The sequence below is a fragment of the Chiloscyllium plagiosum genome, unplaced genomic scaffold, assembly GCF_037043375.1.
Source record: "Chiloscyllium plagiosum isolate Xiang-an unplaced genomic scaffold, Cpla_swu_hap1 HiC_scaffold_23, whole genome shotgun sequence".
Lineage (NCBI taxonomy): Eukaryota > Metazoa > Chordata > Chondrichthyes > Orectolobiformes > Hemiscylliidae > Chiloscyllium > Chiloscyllium plagiosum.
The window spans coordinates 43,811,621-43,832,494 of record NW_028270161.1 but is presented as its reverse complement, the minus strand read 5'-3'; the positions used below and the strand labels follow the sequence as shown (position 1 = coordinate 43,832,494).

The 20,874-nt window shown below is 43.6% G+C and overlaps 1 protein-coding gene and 1 long non-coding RNA gene across 4 annotated transcripts in view; one reads left to right on the top strand and one right to left on the bottom strand.

Annotated features, from left to right (window-relative positions):
* The window catches only part of LOC122561451 (mucin-5AC-like), a 43,722-nt gene extending 36,841 nt beyond the window's left edge, over positions 1 to 6,881 (top strand). The window contains exons 27-30 of the mRNA XM_087999280.1: positions 1,116 to 1,217; positions 3,711 to 3,762; positions 4,552 to 4,660; positions 6,130 to 6,881. Coding sequence (XP_087855406.1) covers positions 1,116 to 1,217; positions 3,711 to 3,762; positions 4,552 to 4,660; positions 6,130 to 6,274 — 408 coding nt within the window. The 3' untranslated portion in view covers positions 6,275 to 6,881. The remainder of the gene's footprint in view (positions 1 to 1,115; positions 1,218 to 3,710; positions 3,763 to 4,551; positions 4,661 to 6,129) is intronic.
* Positions 1 to 20,874, bottom strand: part of LOC122561649 (uncharacterized) — a 202,372-nt gene that overhangs the window by 148,223 nt on the left and 33,275 nt on the right. The gene's annotated exons all lie outside the window — the stretch shown is intronic.

Below are 20,874 nucleotides of genomic sequence, written 5' to 3'. Positions count from 1 at the left end.
ACTGGGCTCAATCACTCGTCCACACTGGGCTCAATCTCTTCCCCCCACTCTGGGCTCAATCTCTCTCCACACTGGGCTCAATCTCTCCCCCATGCTGGGCTCAATCACTCTCCCACGCTGGGCTCAATCTCTCCCCCACACTGGGCTCAATCTCTCCCCCACACTGGGCTCAATCTCTCCCACACTGGGCTCAATCTCTCGCCCACACTGGGCTCAATCTCTTCCCCCCACTGGGCTCAATCTCAACCCCACGCTGGGCTCAATCTCTCCCACACTGGGCTCAATCTCTCCCACACTGGGCTCAATCTCTCGCCCACACTGGGCTCAATCTCTTCCCCCCACTCTGGGCTCAATCTCAACCCCACGCTGGGCTCAATCTCTCTCCACATTGGCTCAATCTCTTCCCCCACTCTGGGCTTGGGTTTTCCCCCTGCACTGGGCTCAATCTCTCTCCTGTGCTAGGTTCAATCTCTCTCTTGTAGTGGGCTCGATCTCTTGATCCCCACATCTCTACACTGCTGTCTCGCTGCTGACTGCTAGTGGGGTTCACTAGTTGCTTCGCCACAGGCTGTTAGAGTCATAGTTTTGTGGTTCTTGTCCAATTTATTGCCAAATTCCCTTAATACCTATACTTTTCAAAGTCTAGCACCCCTACATACTTACATCATTAATTATTTTAAACCTAAAATATGAAAATCCTATCAGTTCATTAACATTTAATAAATCATATGTTTTTATATTAGATTAGATTAGATTACAGTGTGGAAACAGGTCCTTCGGCCCAACAAGTCCACACCGACCTGCCGAAGCGCAACCCACCCAGACCCATTCCCCTACATTTACCCCGTACCTAACACTACGGGCAATTTAGTATGGCCAATTCACCTAACCTGCACATCTTTGGACTGTGGGAGGAAACCGGAGCACCCGGAGGAAACCCACGCAGACACGGGGAGAACGTGCAAACTCCACACAGTCAGTCGCCTGAGTCGGGAACTGAACCCGGGTCTCTGGCGTTGCGAGGCAGCAGTGCTAACCACTGTGCCACCGTGCCGCCCACTAAATATTGTTATATTTTCATACCGTCACAATTGTTTTCATCTCTTCTTTTCTAGACTGGACTGGATCCAAATAACTCGTGTGTTTCCTACAGCTGTGAGAAGAATATACAAATAGTTAATAAAATGGAATGTAAAATGACCCCAGAGTGTCCTGAGGTTAGTGTTGTGAAAGGGGACATGCTTGCTGTTTTACAAAAGTCAGATTTGATTTGCAGGCTCAATTTTGCCTTGTCATCATATTATCTGTTGGTTAATCAATATTTGTGTCAAAAAACACAATGTTCTGTCCATTCTGACCCTTTTTTCATGCTATATATGTGAATTTCTCTAATAAGTAACTTGTAAGACACCTAGTTTTAAACCTTTTAAACATTACAGACATTTGTTTTCTACCTTTCCAGATAGTCACCTAATCAAATCTCTCATACGCATATTTTAAATTTATTTTATCTTAAAAAAAAGTATACGCAATGTCTCTAAATAACACAAGTATTTCTCACCATTGATCTTGTGTTTATTTATTGTTTCTTCAAATTAGATCATAAAAGACTTCTTGGTTTACTGTTACCTTATATATCATCCTATTTAATGAAGATATTCTTCATATACAATCATTCAATTTTTATAGTTAATGAAAAATAAAAAAATTCTAGCTAGAACTATTTCTAGGATTGGTAACTTAGAGTTAAAAGTTTCTATGTCTGATAATCTCAGCGATTTAATCGCATTATAGAAATTGCTTTTTGCAGAATCAGTTCCTTTTCTACAATTTAAAAAAAATCAATTTTTATATATTGTTACCACTGAAAGCAACTGACCTCATTTAATCAGAAACACAAACAGAAATTGTTGGAAAAACTGAGTAGGTCAGGCAGCATCTGTGGACAGAAAGCAGAGTTAATGTTTTGGGTCCAGGGATCAAACTTCAAATTCCTCATTTAATCACCAATTTTTAAAAGTATTGCCATAACTTGACCCGAAAAATTCTACCCTTTCATAGAATCCCTACATTGTGGAAACTGGCCATTTAGCCCAACAAGTCCACACTGACCCTCTGAAGAATATTCCATCCAGACCCACTCCCCTACCCTGTCACTCTACATTTACCACTGACGAATGCATGTAACCTATACATTCCTGGACACTATGGGCAATTTAGCATGGCCAATCCACCCAACCTGCACATCCTTGGACTGTGGGAGGAAACCGAAACACCTGGACGAAACCCACACTGGGAGAATGTGCAAACTCCACACAGTCGTCGAGGTTAGAATCGAACCGTCATGCAACTCTTTCTTTAAATGTTACTTGACTTCTTTTATGTGTGTAAAATCCTTTAGTTATTTCCTGATTATAGGAACTGATCATCTTTTTTTATATTGATATTTAGTCATTCCAAATGACATTACCTAAATTCTTTATGGATACAATAGTGTTACATTGTTAAATACTTAGCCCTTTTTCATATGCCAGTCGTTTTATCTCTAAGCTTAGATGTTATCTCTGTGTCCATTGTGTTTTTGTGGTTGCTCATTTTTAAGCCACATTAAATGTAATAGCAAATTCAAGACAATGGGCTGAATATTGCCCCTGCTGGGTATGTTTTGGCTGGCAAGGGAGGGGTGTGGGAGGAGGTAACACAGGTTAGGTGGCTAGTCCAATACCACCCCTTCTATCCCAGTAATATGGAGGGTGGGTGTGTTCCAAAGTCAGCAGCCCACCCACATCATATACATAAAAAGAATTGAGCTTGTTAAAAGCTCAATTGACCCCAATATTAACCTGCCCACATCATTACAGTTGGTGTCGGCAGGTGGGCACAAGAGAAAAGCTGGGCACAGGCAAGCCAACAAAATCAGCAGGAGGAAAGGTTGTCCAGTATTTGCTGAGTTCCCTTTTCTCTTTGTAGCACCCTATGAAAAGAAAGTCAGCCCCTTCCTTTCTACACATTCATCAAAACCCTTTTCCCGACCCCATCACCCCTCTTCCCTAAAGTGGGCAAACTCTCTCAGTCCATGCCAACCAACTTACTGAGATCCATGCATTCCTAGAGTGTCAACAGCACCCATTATAGCATTCTGGTCAAATCAGAATGACCGGCAGTTCCTGAGGAGGGGAAAGGCTGGCTCACAACTCTCCAGCACTTGAACACATCCACAGCATGCTTTGGATAGACTGCAACATACCTGCAATTAATTTTCACATCTTAACATGTCTATGTGGTTAGTGCTTTTCTAAACACAGTTACTGCTAATGTTCTGACTTATACATTAGTCACATGGACTCCTTAATGATTCAAAAATTAAATGAACCAATTGGTGTATTACTAAGTTCCAAGGTTTAACCACTCATTTATGCTGAGACTGTTTAGTTCATAGTATTGATCACTTTGATTTCCCACAATGCTCCTAAGATAATGAAAAGAAAATTCTCCTGGCTTCCCACATTTCTTGTCATAATCTAGACGTTCTTGCTAAAGCCCAAACCTATATCAGCATTGATACCATCTGGTGAGTAACTTGTAAAAAATTACCATATCATCTCACACTTGACATATGGTTGAGCTTCCAAAAAGAATGAAAGTAATAAAAAAAATAACGTATTTGAATGATATGCATGTTGATTATGCATTTGTTTTTTCATTGTTAGTCTGAAAAAATCTGGGATGAATTTCATTGCTGTTATTCATGTCCTAAAAAAGGTAATTATCTAATATTTGCATATTGCAATTAATTTGCTTGTTATTCTTCACTAAAGAATCATTATCATTATAGGGCAAAGTTAAAGGAGACATTTAAAATGTAATCATGTTGTAAAGGTCCATATTTATGACAGAGGACAATAACGATGAAATAAAAGTGTTTTTTTTAATTCACTTGTGAGACATGGATGTCACTGGCTCGCCAGCATTTATTGCCCATCCCTAGTTACCCTTGAGAAGGTGGTGGTGAGCTACCCTTCTTGCACCACTGAAATCCACATGCTGTAGATTGACCCTCAATTACCTGAGGGAGCAAATTCCAGGACTTTGACCCAGCAACAGCAAATATATTTCCAACTATTCTGAAGTTCTTTTCATCAAAGTATCATTAACTGATTGGTCAGTTGGCAGCTCAGCTGGTTCTTGAAGTAGAGTGATGCCTACAGCATTGGATCATTTTCTGCAGCAGCTGAGGTTATTATAAATACCTTTTCCTCGACCTCTCCCCTAACCTGAGGTACGGTGATCCTCAGGTTAAATAAGACTAAAGTAACATGTTTTTAACCCGTGCAATGGGTATTATACATTCTGAAGTTGAAGGTGGGCTCTCTATTTTTTCCCTAAATTACCATCTTCACAGTATGTGTCTTGCATTAAGTTAGTTAATGCAATTAATGCAGTTAATGCAACTGGGGTATTGTGAATTAAACAGTGAAGTACATACATCCTGTCAAGTTTTCTTATGATTACTGCTTATTTTATTGTTAATTCAAATTATTTTTTTCACAGCCAATGTATGTGAACCCGTGCCTTATAATACAACTATTCAGAAGGAATCCTGTAAACCAGTTGTTCTTGATCTAAGAAAATGTGAAGGATATTGTAAAGGAGCAGCTGAGTACGTAGCACTTTTCCGAAAGTTTGCAAATTATATAAGGAAATGTTATCAAATGCTGAACAGTAAATAATTCAAAGAAGATTAATATACTTTTAAATTAATGAGTTCTGTATGTCTTATAACCAGACACTGTGTGTGAAAAGATGGAAACAGTCATTTTAGTGAAATGGTGGAAACAAATGCTGAATGGGTGCTCGGTTAATATAACATGTGCCTGATTAAATTTGATATTAGAATCATAGAGTTGTACAGCATCAGAGAGGCCCTTTGACCAATTGAGTCTGCACTGACTTATCTATACTAATCCTACTTTGTAGCACTTGGCCCGTAGAAATGGCTGTTATGACGTTTTAGGTGCTTGTCCAGATACTGTTTCAGGGTTGTGAGGTTTCCCACCTTTACTACACTTCCAGATAATGCATTCCTGATTACCGCAAACTCTGGGTCTAAAATACTTTCTTCAAATAACCTGCTCAATGATATAAAACAAAGAACTGCAGATGCTGGAGATCTGAAACAAAAAGAGAAATTGCTGGCAAAATTAATTATGCCTGGCAGTATCTGTGGAAAGAAAACAGAGTTAACATTTTGATTCTCGTGACTATTCATCCAGTGACTCAAGGTTGGGAATCCATGAGGTGCTGTACGCCATAGCAGACTTGTACTCCAGTACAAGCTGCAACCTCATGTTCTGGCATATCCCCACTCAACCATTACCATCAATCAAGGAGATCAACCCTGATTCAATGGAGAATAAAGAAGGGCATGCCAGGCGCAGCACCAGGTATCAACTGGTGAAACTACCAAATAGGACTTCTTGCTTGCCAAACAACATAAGCAGCAGGTGATAGAGCTAAGCAATTCCACAACCATAGAGTCATAGAGATGTACAGTACGGAAACAAACACTTCAGTCTAAGTCGTCCATGTCAACTAAATATCCGAAATAAAACTAGTTCCATTTGCCAGCATTTGGCACATATCCTTCTAAACCCTTCCTACTCATATCCCCATCCAGATTTTAAATGTTGTAATTGTTCTAGCCTCTACCACTTCCTCTGGCAGCTCATTCCATGCATGCACCGCCCTCTGCATGAAAATGTTGCCCCTTAGATGCCTTTTGAATCTTTCTCCTCTCACTTTAAACCTATGCCCTCTATTTATCCTATCCATGCCCATCATGATTTTATAAACCTCTATAAGGATTTCAATAGAAGTGGAACTTGGCTAGAATCATAAATTGGTAATGTTATTGGAAGTATTGTAGTCTTATCTTTGAATGTTTCCCCCTTCAAGAGTAGCTTCCTGCTAATTTTCGCTTATTGGCTCACTTGAAGTCATATTTCCAAACATATTCATGGTAGCAAATAAAAAATATCATTAATAGTCTTTGATTAAATTGTTCTTTAAGTAAAATGTTTTGATGTTAATATTTACTTTCCTGTGATGGATAATTTGGTTTTCTTTCAGGTATGATGTTGATCTAGGTGGTATAAAGCACACATGTACATGTTGTCAAGAAGATGAGATAGAAGAAAGAAAGATCAAGCTTCAGTGTGGCACTGCACAGAGCACCATTAAATATATTTACATCAAGTCATGTGTATGCAAATAACATCATCACAAGCAGAAATTAATAGTGTGACAATCGATTTACTCACTCATGTATACAACTTATGTAGATGATTTGGAAGTATGAAATTAAACTGAGAAAATTTCTTTAACAATATAGCAGTTATCTTGATCAGAAAATTATGCTGCATGACGACACGGTGGCACAGTGGTTAGCACTGCTGCGTCACAGTGCCAGAGATTCACAGCGGTTCAATTCCCGCCTTAGGCAACTCACTGTGTGGACCCGTGTCTGCGTGGGTTTCGTCCGGGTGCTCCGGTTTCCTCCCACAGTCCAAAAATGTGCAGGTTAGGTGAATTGGCCATGCTAAATTGCCCGTAGTGTTAGGTGAAGGGGTAAATGTAGGGGAATGGGTCTGGGTGGGTTGCGCTTCGGCAGGTCGGTGTGGACTTGTTGGGCCGAAGGGCCTGTTTCCACACTGTAAGTAATCTAATCTAAAATGAAACTCTAATTTCAAGTAAAATACTCTGTTGTCATGGGTTTGAAGAATCTTTCCTTTTTGTTGCAACCACACCAACTTTTATGTGATACTAAATTATAATAAATGTTTTCACAAATGATATATTCCATTTTGTCTTTCTCTTATGCAAGTTTGATGTATTTTAGCACAGAATTACAACAGTGCACATCAGAGTCCTCTGCAAAGACCTGATCAAATAATCTATGCAGAGGCAAACATTTGGAGTCTGTAATGCTGACAGTTTTCTACAGCAATCTCTTCAATGCTGGCATACATTTACAATATGCTGAAGTGGCACACGCATTGGAAAATTAATGAATGCCTTTGACTTCTCATATTTCAGGACCATTTAATTCCTAACAGCAGCTGTTAAATAATTTTCTCACTGAGCATTATTTTGGGCATTGAGAAACTGTCTGCAATTTGCAGATCTTCGGTTCTCCTCAACACAGATCGATTTTTGTTTCTCCATTCACTCTTCTGGAGCTGTGTTTCTTTGACTATGCTCTCCCCATTCCTTACTGATCATGATTTTGGTCTCTCCTCTCCATTACATTTTCCTTCAGTTCTTTTCATGTCCTCTTCTTCAAAAACCTGGAGTTCCCTCCCTAAGGGCATTGAGGGTCAAAATACAGCATGTGAACTGCAGTGGTTCAAGAAGGCAGCTCACTACCACCTTCTCAAGGGTAACTAGAGATGGGCAATAAATGCTGGCTAGCCAATGCTGCTTACATTCAATGAGTGAACAAACTGTACAACACATGTTCAAACACACAGATAAACAAACAAAGATGTGCAATGGGTGGACAGAAAAATACTGGAAAACACAGTTCACAGGATTTGATGAAGTGCTCTTTTTGCTTCTTCCAAGTCTTTCTGATCACGAATCTCCTTATTTCCAGATTTTATTTGCTTCTTTGCTAAAATATAGCATGGGTAACACATTAAATGATCAGTTTTTCAGTGTCTGGTTAGAGGCAACAACTTGAAACAATTGAATGGATGGACAGCCATTTTTCTCTTTTTGGTTGCTTCACATTTAGTGTGAGGGTGAGAGAGAGAGAGAAATACTCAATCTTTTTTGCATCTGGAGGCTTCTACCTCTTTATTGTTCACACTGGCGACCAGCTCAGGATGAGACAAGACCAGAGATGAGTTATCATGTGCATAAGTTTTGGTCTCCACAATGGTCCTGACTTCACAAACTCCTCAATAATCTACATCTTGGTGAAGCTTTCTCTTTGAAACTTACCTCACTGCTTGAGCCAGTAAACACAACTCACAATGAGTTCCAGTAACTTGCTTTTCAAAATGCAGCAACTCCTTCCAAAGCAAGATTTAAAAAAAAGCTCCCGAAAAAGCACTGCCTTATTTCAATGGGAAAATGATGACAGAATTTTGAGGGTTTCGGTGTGCTGGTGCAGATCCATTCTGAAGACAGGTCACTGGGTCCAAAACATTAACTCTGATTTCTCTCTGTAGAATCTGCCAGATCTGCAGATTTTTTCCAGCAATTTCCATGTTTTTTGTGTAAAATGTGGTAAAGATTAGGGGGAAGCCAGAGGATTGGGAAGCCTTTAAAAACCAGCAAAGGATAACTAAAAATGAAATAAGGGAAAAGAAGATGAAATATGAGGGTAAGCTTGCTAGTAACATAAAAGAAAATTGCATGTATTTTTAGATATATGAAAGGTAAGAAAGAGGCAAGAGTGAACATTGGACCACTGGAAAATGAAGGTGGGAAACAAAGAAATGGCAGAGAAAATTAGGAGGTGCTTTGCATCAGTTTTCACATTGGAAACCGCCAGCTGCACATCAGAACTTCCAGAGAGTTAAGGCAGAGATATGGCAGTGGCCTTCACAGAGAAGGTGCTATGAAGTGAAAGGACTGAATGTGAATAACTCACCTGGACCAGATGAATTACACTCCTGAGGTCTGAGGAGATGGCTGAGAAAATTGTAGAGGCATTGGTGGTGATATTTCAGAATCATTGAAGTGAGGGAGGGTCCTGGAGGACTAGAAAGTGGCTAATGTAACATGCTTGTTTCAGAGGGGAGGGAGGCAGAGAAAAAGAAATTATAGACCAGTTAACATGGTCTGAGTAAGTGGTAAGATTTTTAAGTCCATTATTAAACAGGAGAATGCGAAGTACTTGGAAGTGCACGGTAAAATAGGCCTGAGCCAGTTTGGCTTCGTCAAGGAGAAGCCACGCTTATCAGATCTGTTCAAAATCTTGAGGAGTTAACAAGCAAGTTAGACAAAGGAGAACCAGTGGACATGATCTATTTGAATTTCCAGAAGGCCTTTTACATGGCGTTGCACATAAGGCTGTGATATAAGATAAGAATCCATGGTATTCAGGGCAAAGTACTGACATGGATAGAGGACTGGCTGACTGGAAGAAGGCAGAGAGTGGGGATAAAGGGTCTTTTTCAGGATGGCAGCTGGCAACTAGTGGAGATCAAAAAGGGTTAGTGTTGGCACCAAAACTATACATGTCATACATTAACAATTTGGACGAAGGAACTGAGGGCACTGTTGCTAACTGTGCAAATGACACAAAGGTAAGTAGAGGGACGGGCAGTTTTGAGGAAGTGAAGAGGCTGCAGAAGGACTTGAACAGGCTAGGAGAGTGGGCAAAGAAGTGGCAGATGGAGAAAAATTTCAGAAAATATGAGGCTTCGGTTGGTATACTTTGGTGGAAAAATACAGGCATTGTCTTTTCTAAACAGGGAAAATATTTGGAAATTTGGAGCACAAAGGTACTCAGAACTCCTAGTTCATGCTCTCAAGGTTAACATGTAGGCTGAGTTGACAGTTAGAAAGGCAAATGCAATGTTAACATTCATTTCAAGAAGGCTAGAATACCGTAAGACAATAAGTCATAGAGGCAAAAATTAGGCCATTCAGCCCATTGAATTTGCTCTGCCATTCAATCATTGCTGATAAGTATTTCAACCCAATTCTCCTGCTTTCTCCCCATAACCCTCAATCCCCTTGATACTCAAGAACCAGCTATCTCCATCTTAAATATGCTCAGTGACCTGGCCTCCACTGCCTTCTGTAGCAATGAATTCCATAGATTCACCACTCTCTGGCTGAAGAAGATTCTCCTTCCCTCCATCTAAAAGGTCTTCCCTTTACTCTAAAACTATGCCCTTGGGACCTAGTCTCTCCTAACAATGGAAACATCTTTCCAACAATTACTTTGTCTAGGCCATTCAGTATTCTGTATGTTTCAATTAGGTCCCCCACATCTGTCTAAATGCCATCAAGTATAAACCCAGAGTCCTCAAACGTTCCTCACACTTTAAGTGTATTACCAGGACCATTCTCCTCTGAACACACTACAGGGCCAGAACATCCTTCCTGAGATATGGGGCCCAGAACCACACACAATACTCTAAATGTGGCCTCAGAAGTACATCTCTACCTTTATTTTCAAGTCCTCTCAAAATAAATGCCATCACTGCAATGCCTTCCAAACTACTGACTCAACCTGCAAATTTACCTTGAGATAATCCTGGACTAGAACTCCCAAGTCTCTTTGCACTTCAGACTTCTGAATTTTCTCCCCATTTAGAAAATAATCCATGCCTCTATTCTTCCTACCAAAGTGCATGACCTCACACTTTCCTCATGTTGTACTCCATCTGCCATTTCTTTACCCACTCTCCTAATCTATCCAAATCCTTCTGCAGTCTGCTTCAATGCTACCAATACGACCATACAAGAGCAGAAGTGTACTGCTGAAGCTGTATAAGGCTCTGGTTAAACTGCAAATTATGAGCAGTTTTTGGCCCTGTATGTAAAGAAGGATAAGCTGGCATTGGAGAGGTTCAACAGGAATTTTACAATAGTGGTCCTGGGGATGAAGTGATTGACATATGAAGAGTGGTTGAGGACCCTGGGTCTGTACTCAGTGGAGTTTAGAAGGATGAATGGAGATCTGATTGAAACATATCAGGTAATGAAAGGTCTGGATAGAGTGCATGTGAAGATGATGTTTCCACGAGTAGAGAGACCAGGACCTGAGGGCACAGTCTCACAATGAATTGATGTTCCTTTACAATTGAAAGGAGGAGGAATTTCTTCAGCTAGAGGGTAGTGAATCTGTGAAAATCATTGTCACAGAGACCTGTGGAGCCAACGTCCTTGATTACATTTAAGTAAGAGATAGGTCCATTCTTGGAAGAGGTGAAAGTGAGGACTGCAGATGCTGGAGATCAGAGTCGAGAGTATGTTGCTGAGAAAGCAAAGCAGGTCAGGCAGCATCCGAGGAGCAGGAGAATCGACCTTTCGGACATAAGCCCTTCCTTCATCAGGAATGAGGCTTGTGGGTTGGGGCTGAGAGATAAATGGGAGGGGGGTGGGGTTGGGGGAGGTAGCTGGGAAAATGATAGGTGAGGGTGAAGGTGATAGATCAGAGGGGACAGTGATGGATGGGTCCAGAGGTTGGTGCTGGGTTGGAGGCTTGGGATAATGTGAAATCCACATTAATCCTGTGTGGTTGCAGGATCCCCAGGTGGAATATGAGGTGTTCCTCCTCCAGGTGTCGGGTGGTAATGGTTTAGCGGTGGAGGAGGCCCAGGACCTGCATGTCCTTGATGGAGTGGGAGGGCAGCTACATTGATGACGGAATCGGTGCCACCTCATGCTCCCACGAGGAGGTTGAACAGTTCATCAACTTTACCAACACCTTCCACCCCGACCTCAAATTCACCTGGACCATCTCAGACACCTCCCGCTCCTTCCTGGACCACTCCATCACCGTTTCTAGCGACCAACTACCAACAGACATCTACTACAAACACACCGACTCCCGCAGCTATCTAGACTACATCTCCTCCCACCCTACCTCCTGTAAAATCACCATCTCTTATTCCCAACTCCACCACCTCCACTGCATCTGTTCCCAGAACGACCAATTCTACCTCAGAAAGTCCCAGAACATCTCCTTTTTCCATGATCACGACTTCCCTTCCCATTGGTTGACGCCGTCTTCCAGTGCATCTCCTCCACTTCAGGCACTACTGCCCTTGTACCCTACCCCTTCCAATGCAACAAGGACAGAACCCCACCCCAGTGTTTACCTTCCACCCCACCAAACTCCGCAGACAACACATCATCCCCTGCCACTTCTGCCATCTCAAAACGGAATCCACCACCAGAGATAAATTTCCCTCCCCTCCCTTATCAGTGTTTGAAAAGACCATTCCCTCAGTGACTCCCTCGTCAGGTCCACACCCCACTCCTGGCACCTATCCCTGACACCGCAGCAAGTGCAAAACCTACACCCACACCACTCCCCTCACCTCTGTCCAAGGCCCCAAGGGATCCTTCCACATCTGTCAGAAATTCACCTGTACCTCGACTAATGTCATCTACTGCACCCTTCACCCGATGTGGTCACATCTACATCGGGGAGACAGCACGCATTCTTGCAGATCATTTCAGAAAACATCTCTGGGACACCCACAACCACCAACCCTACTGCCCCAGGGCTAAACACTTCAACTCACCCTCCTACTCCATTGAGGACATACAGGTCCTGGGCCTCCTCCACCGCCAAACAGTTACCACCCGAAGCCTAGAGGGCCACCCGAAGTTACCACCTGAAGCCTCATATTCCACCTTGGGACCCTGCAACCACACGGGATCAATGTGGATTTTAACAGCTTCCTCATTTCCCTTCCCCCCACATTATCCCAGGCCCAAGCCTCCAACTCGGCACCATCCTCCGGACCCGTCCATCACTGCCCCCTCTACCTATCACCTTCTCCCTCACCTTCATCTACCTATCCCTTTTTCAGCTACCTCCCCCAACCCCACCGCCCTCCCATTTATCTTTCAGCCGTGACCCACAAGCCTCATTCCTGATGAAGGGTTATGCCCGAAACATTGATTCTCCTGCTCCTTGAATGCTGCCTGACCGGCTGTGCTCTTCCAGCACCACACTCTCGACATAGATACGTTCTTGATCATAAGGGTTACAGTGGAGAAAGCAGGAGAATGAGATGGTGAAATGGTGCAGTACACATGATGGGCCGAATTCCCTAATTCTGCTCTGTGGATTTATATAATAAGATGTGCTCTTTTCAGGAGTTAATAATAGATAATAAGGAAATGGCAGATGAAATTAACAAACATATTGCTTCTATCTTCAGTCTTGAGTATGCAAAAGCCATTCCAATAATAACTGCAAGTCAGAGGTTAACAGGAGAGAGGAACTTAGCAAAATCACAATGTCAATTGAAATGGTACGAGTAAACTGATGTAGCTTCAGGCTGACACGTGTCTAGGTTCAGATGGACTACAAGGTAAAAACAATGACTGCAGAAGCTGAAAACCAGATTCTGGATTAGAGTGGTGCTGGAAAAGCACAGCAGTTCTGGCAGCATCCGAGGAGGAGGAAAATCGACGTTTTGGGCAAAAGCCCTTCATCAGGAATACAGGCAGAGTGCCTGAAGGGTGGAGAGATAAAAGAGAGGCGGGTGGGGGTGGGGAGAAAGTAGAATAGAATATAATAGGTGAATGGGGGTGGGGATGAACGTGATAGGTCGGGGAGGAGGGACGGGGAAGATAGCAAAGAGTACAATGGGTGGATGGGGGTGGGATGTAGGTGATAGGTCAGAGAGGAGGGTGGAGTGGATAGGCGGAAAGGAAGATAGGCAGTTAGAACCAGTCATGGGGACAGTGCTGAGCTGGAGGTTTGGAACTGGGGTGAGGTGGGGGAAGGGGAAATGAGGAAACTGGTGAAGTCCACATTGATGCCCTGGGTTGAAATGTTCTGAGGCGTTCTTACTCCAGGCATCAGGTGGTGAGGGAGCGGCTTAAAGGAGGCCCAGGACCTCCATGTCCTCGGCTGAGTAGGAGGGGGAGTTGAAATGTTGGGTGAAAGGGCGGTGTGGTTGATTGGTGCATGTGTCCCAGAGATGTTCCCTAAAGCGCTCTGCTAGGAGGTGTCCAGTCTCCCCAATGTAGAGGAGACTGCATCGGGAGCAACGGTTACAATAAATGATATTAGTGGATGTGCAGCTAAAACCTTGATGGATGTGGAAGGCTCCTTTAGGGCCTTGGATGGAGGTGAGGGAGGTGGTGTGGGCGCAGGTTTTTCAATTCCTGCGGTGGCAGGGGAAAGTGCCAGGACGGGAACTTGGGTTGGGCATGAAACTGACCAGGTAGTCACGGAGGGAACGGTCTTTGCGGAAGGCAGAAAGGGGTGGTGAGGAAAATATATCTCTGGTGGTGGGGTCCGTTTGTCAGCGGATGATTTGGTTTATGCAAAGGTTGGTAGAGTGGAAGGTGAGCACCGGGGGGGGTTCTGTCCTTGTTACAGTGGGACGGGTAGGGTCTGAGGGCAGAGGTTCGGGATGTGGACGAGATGCGTTGGAGGGCATCTTTAACCAAATGGGAAGGGAAATTGCGGTCTCTAAAGGAGGCCATCTGGTGTGTTCTGTGGTGGAACTGGGAGCAGATACGGCGGAGGCGGAGGAATTGGGAATATGGGATGGCATTTTTGCAGGAGGTTGGGTGGGAAGAGGTATAATCCAGGTAGCTGTGGGAGTCAGTAGGTTTGTAAAAAATGTCGGTGTCAAGTCAGTCGTCATTAATGGAGATGGAGAGGTCCAGGAAGGGGAGGGAGGTGTCAGAGATGGTCCAGGTAAATTTAAGGTCAGGGTGGAATGTGTTGGTGAAATTGATGAATTGCTCAACCTCCTCACGGGAGCACGAGGTGGGGCCAATGCAGTCATTAATGTAGCGTAGGAAGAGGTGGGGAGTGGTGCCAGTGTAATTATTGAAGATGGACTGTTCTATGTAGCCAACAAAGAGACAGGCATAGCTGGGGCCCATTTGGGTGCCCATGGCTACCCCTTTGGTCTGGAGGAAGTGGGAGGATTCAAAGGAGAAATTGTTAAGGGTGACGACCAGTTTGGCCAAACGAATGAGTGTGTCAGTGGAAGGGTACTGTTGGGAACTGCGGGAGAGGAAGAAACGGAGGGCTTGGAGGCCCTGGTCGTGGCAGATGGAGATGTAGAGAGATTGGATATTCATTGTGAAGATGAGGCGTTGGGGGCCGGGGAAACAGAAGTCTTGGAGGAGGTGGAGGGCATGAGTGGTGTCTCGAATGTATGTGGAGAGTTCCTGGACTAGGGAGGATAGGACAGTGTCGAGGTAGGTAGAGATGAGTTCAGTGGGACAGTAGCATGCTGAGACAATGGGTCATCCAGGGTGGTCAGGCTTGTGGATCTTGGGAAGGAGGTAGAAGCGGGCAGTGCGGGGTTCCCTGACTATGAGGTTGGAAGCTGTTGCTGGGAGACCTCCTGAGGTGATAAGGTTCTGTATGGTCTGGGAGATGATGGTTTGGTGATGGGGGGTGGGGTCATGGTCATAGTCGAGGGGGTGGTAGGAGGAGGTGTCCTCGAGTTAGCGTCTGGCTTCAGCAGTGCAGAGGTCAGTGCGCGAGACTACCACTGCGCCCCCTTTATCTGCTGGTGAGGTCGGGATTGGAGTAGAGGGAGTGGAGGGTGGCGCGTTGTGATGGTGAGAGGTTGGAGTGGGGGGGGGGTAGACAGGTTGAGGCGATTAATGTCCCGGCGGCAGTTGGAAATGAAGAGGTCGAGGGCGGGTAATAGGCCAGCATGGGGTGTCCAGGTGGATGGAGTGTGTGGGAGGCGGGCGAAGGGGTCCTCAGAAGGTGGGCGGGAGTCCTGATTGTGAAAGTAAGCTCGGAGGCGACGGAAGAATTGTTCGATGTCACGGTGTGTATTAAATTCATTGATGCGTGGGTGGAGGGGGATGAAGGTGAGTCCTTTGCTGAGGACTGATCGTTCATCCTGAGTGAGGGGTAGGTCTGGGGGGATGGTGAAAACTTGGCAGGGCTGGGAGCTCGGGCCTGGTGTGGGTGTGGAGCTGGGAGTGGGGGCGGAGCCTTTAACTAGAGTGGTGTTCCCCTCAGGGTTCTGGGGGGCAGGACGGTGACAGTGAAATCTGTGGGGGACGTGTCAGCAGAATGCAGGTGAGTGACGGTGGGAGTGGAAGTGGTGGCAAATATGGCAGTGGGGGGGGGGGGGGGGGGGGCGGAAGTCACTGAGCGTGTGACATCAGCGATGATGTGAGGGGCAGAAGTGATGTCACGTGTGGTGCATGAGGAATTGTGAGGGGTGGAAGTGGCCATGATGGGGGCGGAATTGGCGTCATCAATCAGCGTGGGGATGGTAGCTGATGGACTACAATCGAAGGTTTTAAAATATTTTGCTAATTAGATTACAGATGCATTGATGCCAATTTCCCAAAATGCCCTACATTCAGGAAAAGCTCCACTGGACCTGAAATTGTCAAATACCATTGCTCAATTCAAGGGAGGCAGAAAACTGGATACTATGGTCCAGTTAGCTTTTAGAAACTGTTAGAATTAATCATTAAAGAGATTATAGGTATAAAAAGTCAGCATGGTTTTGTTAAATGGAAAACATGTTTAAACAATTTATTGGAGATTATTGAGAGAATAACATCGTGGACATAGTATAATTATATTCCCAGAAGGCATTTCATAAAGTGCCATATCAAAAGTTATTATGGAAAATAAAAGCTCATGGTAATAAATTTGTATTGATAAAAAAAAATGAATCCTTGTCTGATGGGCGAGATCTAATGAGTAGAATCCTACTTGGGTCTGTGCTGGGGCCACATATTCATGATTTAGATAGGTGAATGAAGGCATGTTAACTATATTTGAGGATAATACCAAAATAGGTAGGAAAGTATGTTGTGAAGAAGACATGAGGTTGCAAGCAGATATCGATAGGTTGAGTGAATGGACAAGAGCCTGGCAGATGTGGGAAATTGTAAAGTTATTCACTTTGGCAGGAAGAATGAAAAAGAATTTAAAGAGAATGACTGCAGAATTTTGAGGTGCTCAGGGATTTAGGTGCCTGTTGCACACATCACAAAAGGTTAGCATGTCGATTCTGCACATAATCAAGAAGGCTATGAGGCATTATCCTTTATTACAAGAGGTTTGAATATAAAAGTAAGGATGTTATACAGTTATATACTGGTACTGCACGTCTCTCGAATACTATGTGTAGTTGTAGTCTCCTTCATTAAGGAGGAGAAAGTAAGGACTGCAGATGCTGGAGATCAGAGCTGAAAATGTGTTGCTGGAAAAGCGCAGCAGGTCAGGCAGCATCCAAGGAACAGGAGAATCGACGTTTTGGGCATGAGCCTGAAGAAGGGCTCATGCCCAAAACGTCGATTCTCCTGCTCCTTGGATGCTGCCTGACCTGCTGCGCTTTTCCAGCAACACATTTTCAGCTCTCCTTCATTAAGGAAGGATGTAAATGCTTTGGAGGAAGTTAAAAAGATATTTACCAGAATGATATCTGGATTAAATAGATTTTCTTATAAAGTTTCGACAGGATGGGTTTGTTTCCACGGGAGTTCAGAACAGAGAAGTGCGGATAGATTGAAATATTTAAAATCCTGAATGTTCCTGTCAAGGTGGATATGGAAAGGATGCTTCCTCTTGTGAGCCAGTGCTAAACTAGGAGGGCACTGTTTTAAATTTGTTATAGCACTTTCAGGGTAGGGATAGGGAGGTTTCTTCCCTTGCTCTTATGTGACTTCGAAATTCTTAGCCTCAGAATGCAGTTATTGAATATTAAATATTGAATATAGCATCAAAGGTTAGTGAGAGTTGATGTGGATGTAGAATTCAAAATACAAGAAGTTCAGCCATAATCTTCTTGAATGGCAATGCAGGCTTGAGTGAACAAATGGTCAACGTCTGCTCCTATTTTGTATGTTCATTTTGAGTATGTGCAGATTGCAAAATTTCCCAGTATGCTGTCTGGTAGAATTGATGGATGAGTGAGGAAATGTCCCATTTTCAGAATCCTCCAATTCTGGTTTTTGGATCATCCCCTAATTTAAACAATTCACTAAAGGTGACTGTTAAAACCCAAAGTTTCAGCTGAAAACTCTCTTTTAAAGCTTTTAAATTTCACCTTGAAACTTATTTATTAAAGTCTTTACTCATTGTCAATGTCTCCTTCTATGACTTGGTATAAAATTTTGCTTGATAATCCTCTTGTAAAATGCCTTGAATTATTTTACTATATTAAGTGTGCTCTTTGAATGCAAGACATGCTTCTGAGATTTTGTAATTTTCAAACTTTCTTCCAAGAAGCTAATGATCAAATTCTCACAGATCTATTTACAGGAGGTCACATTTCAAATGTCAGCAATGCTTCAATTCTGAAGATCTGGTTTGGGCCAAGCCTGGAAATACTGCACCTATGAGCCGTTCTGATTATTACCAGGTGGTGCTTCTTCGTGTTTCTTTCCAACAGTCGCAAATTGATCTCCTCTTCCATTAAGTCTTATTCTGAAAGGTTTTTTTTGTGGTTATGAGATTGCTTTTGTGTGAAACCATATGAATTCTTGGCCAGTTTTCAGGGCTGTTTTACAAGGGTTTGTAGAATGTATGCTAATTAAAAATTGTGATCTAGATTTAGATTTAGATTACTTAGTGTGGAAACAGGCCCTTCGGCCCAACAAGTACACACCGACCCGCCGAAGCGCAACCCACCCATACCCCTCACCTAACACTACGGGCAATTTAGCACGGCCAATTCATCTGACGTGCACATCTTTGGACTGTGGGAGGAAACCGGAGCACCAGGAGGAAACCCACGCAGACACGGGGAGAATGTGCAAACTCCACACAGTCAGTCGCCTGAGTTGGGAATTGAACCCGGGTCTCTGGCGCTGTGAGGCAGCAATGCTAACCACCGTGCCGCCCATCTAGGGTAATTGGATGTAAAAGCAAGAAACAGGTGCTTCAGGAAAATAAAAAAAAGTGGCTTTTGCTGGCAGAGATGTTTGATAATAAGATTTAAGTCATACAGGAAGATGAGAAGTTAGCATACGGTTATAGTTTCAAAAAGAAAGCGGCATGTCGGCCTTTATTGCAAGGGGGTTGAAGTACTTGGGAAAATAAGTCTTGATATGTATGTACAGTGCTTTAGTGAGATTGCAGCTAGTGCATTAAACATGGTTTTGATCTTCTTGTTTCAGGTGAAATATATTTGCTTTAGTGATGGTGCATTGAATGTTCACCAGATTGATTTTGGGATGTGAAGTTTGTGCTATAATAAGAGGTAGAGTTGACTGGGTCTACACTGCACTTGAGAAGAATTACAGGCGATCTTATCAAGGCATGTGAGATTCTGAGGTAGCATGGCAGGGTAGATGATGAGAGGTTATTTCCCCTGTTCCGAGAGTCCAGAATTTAAAAGTTTTGTGACAAAGAAAATGTGTCAATCAGCTTATCATGTCAATGCAGTAGATATTGAGGGCTTAGTATCATGGTAGGCTTGTCAGCTGAAGCAAAGTAAATGAAATGGTAAAAGTTTAAAGGGGATACAGGAGCAGAGGATAACATAAACTAGTTATTATGTATTTATGTAATATTATTAATTTATGAAAACTAATCTTTGAAGGGACAAGATAAGTTGAGATGGCTGTTAGAAAAGCATAGAGTTGATAAGCAAAAAGGTTTTGTATGGCATTTCTTGGGATATTGCTGAAAAAGCACAGCAGGTCAGGCAGTATCAAAGGATCAGGAGAATCGACGTTTCGGGCATAAGCCCTTCTTCAGGAATGAGGAGGGTGTGCCAAGCAGGCTAAGATAAAAGGTAGGGAGAAGGGACTTGGGGGAGGGGCGTTCGGAATGTGATAGGTGGAAGGGGGTTAAGGTGAGGGTGATAGGTCGGAGAGGGGGTGGGGGCGGAGAGGTCGGGAAGAAGATTGCAGGTCAAGAAGGCGGTGCTGAGTCTGAGGGTTGGGACTGAGAAAAGGTGGGGGGAGGGGAAATGAGGAAGCTGGAGAAATCTGCATTCATCCCTTGTGGTTGGAGGGTTCCGAGGCGGAAGATGAGGCGCTCTTCCTCCAAGCGTCGTGTTGCTATGGTCTGGCGATGGAGGATTCCAAGGACCTGCATGTCCTTGGCGGAGTGGGAGTGGGAGTTAAAGTGTTCAGTCATGGGGCGGTTGGGTTGGTCGGTCTGGGTGTCCCAGAGGTGTTCTCTGAAACGTTCTGCAAGTAGGCGGCCTGTCTCCCCAATGCAGAGAAGGCCACATCGGGTGCAGCGGATGCAGTAAATGGTGTGTATGGAGGTGCAGGTGAATTTTTGGCGGATATGGAAGGATCCCTTGGGGCCTTGGAAGGAAGTGAGGGGGGAGGTGTGGACGCAAGTTTTGCATTTCTTGCGGTTGCAGGGGAAGGTGCCGGGAGTGGAGGTTGGGTTGGTGGGGGGTGTGGACCTGACGAGGGAGTTGCGGAGGGAATGGTCTTTCCGGAACACTGATAGGGGAGGGGAGGGAAATATATCCTTGGTAAGCATCGGCAGTCCTCACTTTCTCCCTTTCTTGGGATATTGCATAAGCCTCCGAATATTGAAACAGAAAGAGTGATAGAAGAGCAAATCTGCAAAGATTGTATAAAGAAATGCATGGACTATGATGTGGTGATTATTATTATTTTCTGTTAGATCTACTTATAATAGTCATACACAAGGATTGCTGAAACAATAATATGTTTTCTTTATTTAAAGATAAGAATGTATATGGCCAATAATCAGTGGGAGCTAAGTAAGGCATATCTTACTTTTATTATTGCTGCTTCAGATTGTCTGCAAATTATCACTTTAAATATCACATGTTGTGGAACTGTGTGTTACTTGATGGTAGTTTAACATATGTCCTTTTGAAGGAAAATGCGCATCACATCACATCAGTGATTACATCAGACAGTAGTAGTGATCTGTTTATGGTCAAGAGTGTGGTGCTGGAAAAGCACAGCAGGTTAGACAGAAATTGAGGAGCAGGAGAATCGATGTATCGGATAAAAGCCCTTCATCCAAGGCCTTCTGCTTATTTCAGTGCACAGTCTTGCATGTTTTCTTTCAGTTGTTCATTAGACCCTTCAAATTTCAATGTTCTGTTCTATAACATCTTATTTTAGATGAGATTTATTCCTGATGAAAGGCTTATGCCTGAAATATTGATTCTTCTGCTCCTCGGATGATGCCTGACTTGCTATGCTTTTCAGGCACCA